The sequence below is a fragment of the Austrofundulus limnaeus genome, unplaced genomic scaffold (assembly GCF_001266775.1).
Source record: "Austrofundulus limnaeus strain Quisiro unplaced genomic scaffold, Austrofundulus_limnaeus-1.0 Scaffold99, whole genome shotgun sequence".
NCBI classification, from domain to species: domain Eukaryota; kingdom Metazoa; phylum Chordata; class Actinopteri; order Cyprinodontiformes; family Rivulidae; genus Austrofundulus; species Austrofundulus limnaeus.
Genome location: NW_013952501.1, coordinates 1,022,756 through 1,025,008, shown reverse-complemented (window position 1 = coordinate 1,025,008; position 2,253 = coordinate 1,022,756). Strand labels below are relative to the sequence as shown.

The 2,253-nt window shown below is 39.9% G+C and overlaps 1 protein-coding gene across 1 annotated transcript; it reads left to right on the top strand.

Moving 5' to 3' along the window:
• Positions 1 to 810, top strand: LOC106520942 (uncharacterized; the record flags this gene model as incomplete). Its single annotated transcript, XM_014013280.1, is given in 1 exon segment — positions 1 to 810. A coding segment is annotated over 1 exon segment (810 nt), but the record flags the coding sequence as incomplete, so codon positions are not given.
• Between the last annotated feature and the right edge of the window lie 1,443 nt (positions 811 to 2,253).

The window sequence follows — 2,253 nt, the reverse complement described above, 5'->3', positions numbered from 1 at the left end:
GAACAGAGCAGATTCACCAGATTTACATCCTCCAACTTTTGAAACCAAACCCTCTGGTGTAACTTTACCTTTAACAGCAGTGGTGACCTCTTCAAGACCTCTTACATATGCTGAAGTAGTGCGAGGAATATGTCAGGAAAAATCAACTGAGCCTTTGTCGAGGTTGAGTTCTTTTGAGCTACAGGAGACTATATCGTCAGAACACTTGGAAAATCCAAGTAGCCCAACTTTGATAGAAGATTGGTTTTGTGATGTAAGACCTATTTCGCCTGAGTCTATTAATTCTCAAGGAGAGCATAGACCCCTCTGTCTTGACTCACCTGTTCCTCAGTTCAGGTGTTCTCATATTGATTGCATTGTGGATCTGTCAAGCAACAGATCGTTTACACCAGAATCCAAATTATCAGACTGGGAGGAAACTGATTTGTGTCTGGAAGTTCTGTTTGATGAGAACAGACCAGAGTCTCCACAGTCAGTTGTATCAGACTATGAACTAGACAAGTTATTTAGCTACCGAGCTTTGTCTCCAGATTCAGTGTCCTCTGGCTGTAACTTGGCCCCATTTTCTGATTGGCTGAGTGATTTGAGAGCATCCTCACCAGAATCTGTGGCTTCAAATGAAAGTCCAATGTTGTCTTCTTTCCTGACATTTGGTCAGCACTGTAACTACTTCCTAAGTTGTTCAGACACAAAGCCAACATCACCACTGTCAATGTTATCAGATGAGCAGGACTTTGACCTTTGTCTGAAAGATATGTTTAATGAGAACAGAGCAGATTCACCAGATTCACTTCCTCCAACTTTTGAAGCCAAACCCTCTGCTGTAACTTTACCTTTACCAGTAGTGGTAACCACTGCAACCCCTCCTACATATGCTGAAGTAGTGCGAGGTATGACTCAGGAAAAACCAACTGAGCCTTTGTCGATGTTGAGTTCTTTTGAGCTACAGGATGTTATGTCGTCAAGACAATTGGAAAATCCAAATAGCCCAAATTTGATAGAAGATTGGTTTTGTGATGTAAGACCTATTTCTCCTGAGTCTATGGGTTCTCAAGGAGACCATAGAACCCTCTCTCTTGACTCACCTGTTCCCCAGTTCAGGTGTTCTCATATTGATTGCAGTGTGGATCTGTCATGCAACAGATTGTTCACACCAGAATCCACATTATCAGACTGGGAGGAAACGGATATGTGTCTGGAAAGTCTGTTTGATGAGAGCAGACCAGAGTCTCCACATTCAGTTGTATCAGACTTTGGACTGGACAACTTATTTAGTTACAGAGCTTTGTCTCAAGATTCAGTCTCCCCTGGGTTTAATTTTGTGCTTTTGTCTGATTGGCTTAGTGATTTGAGAGCCTCCTCACCAGAGTCTGTTGCTTCAACTGAAGGTCAAATGTTGTCTTCTTTTCTGAAAATTGGTCAGCACTGTAACTACTACCTGAGTTGTTCAGACACAAGACCATCGTCACTGTCAGTCTTATCAGATGAGCAGGACTTTGACCTTTGTCTGAAAGATATGTTTGATGAGAACAGAGCAGAATTACCAGATTCACTTCCTCCAACTTTTGAAGCCAAACACTCAGGTGAAAACTTACCTTTACCAGCAGTGGTGACCTCTGCAAGACCTCTTACATATGCTGACGTAGTGCGAGGTATGACTCAGGAAAAACCAAATGAGCCTTTGTCGAGATTGAGTTCTTTTGAGCTACAGGACGTTATGTTGTCAAGACAATTCGAAAATCCAAGTAGCCCAACTTTGATAGAAGATTGGTTTTGTGATGTAAGACCTATTTCTCCCCAGTTTCCTGAGGTTGGCATATCTGAAATGAAAGAGGTTTTTGTCAACACTTTTGGCTCCTCTTTAAATGTTTTTCCTTCTAACACTAAATCATTATGTTCCGACAACTCTTCTTCCTTTCATCCATTAAAGACAAAGTGCAGCAAATTCTTAATATCAAGTGTTTGTGATCCACTTTATAAAGGACAGTGTCCTCGTTGTTCTGTGCTGTTGTGTGAATCATTTCAGGAAATTTAGAAATCATTTTTATTTAAACATATTAAATGACAATTTGATTTTTTCATTGTTAAATATTTTTAACTTTCACCATTCGTGATGTTCATCTTTCCTTAATTGCTGCCTCTCATCTTAATTTTTCATTCAAAAAAAAAACATTTTTCAGCAATCTGTAGTGAGAATGTAAGCCCTAAACATTTACAAATCTTTCAATTTTTCCTCTTTAAGCAATTCCAATC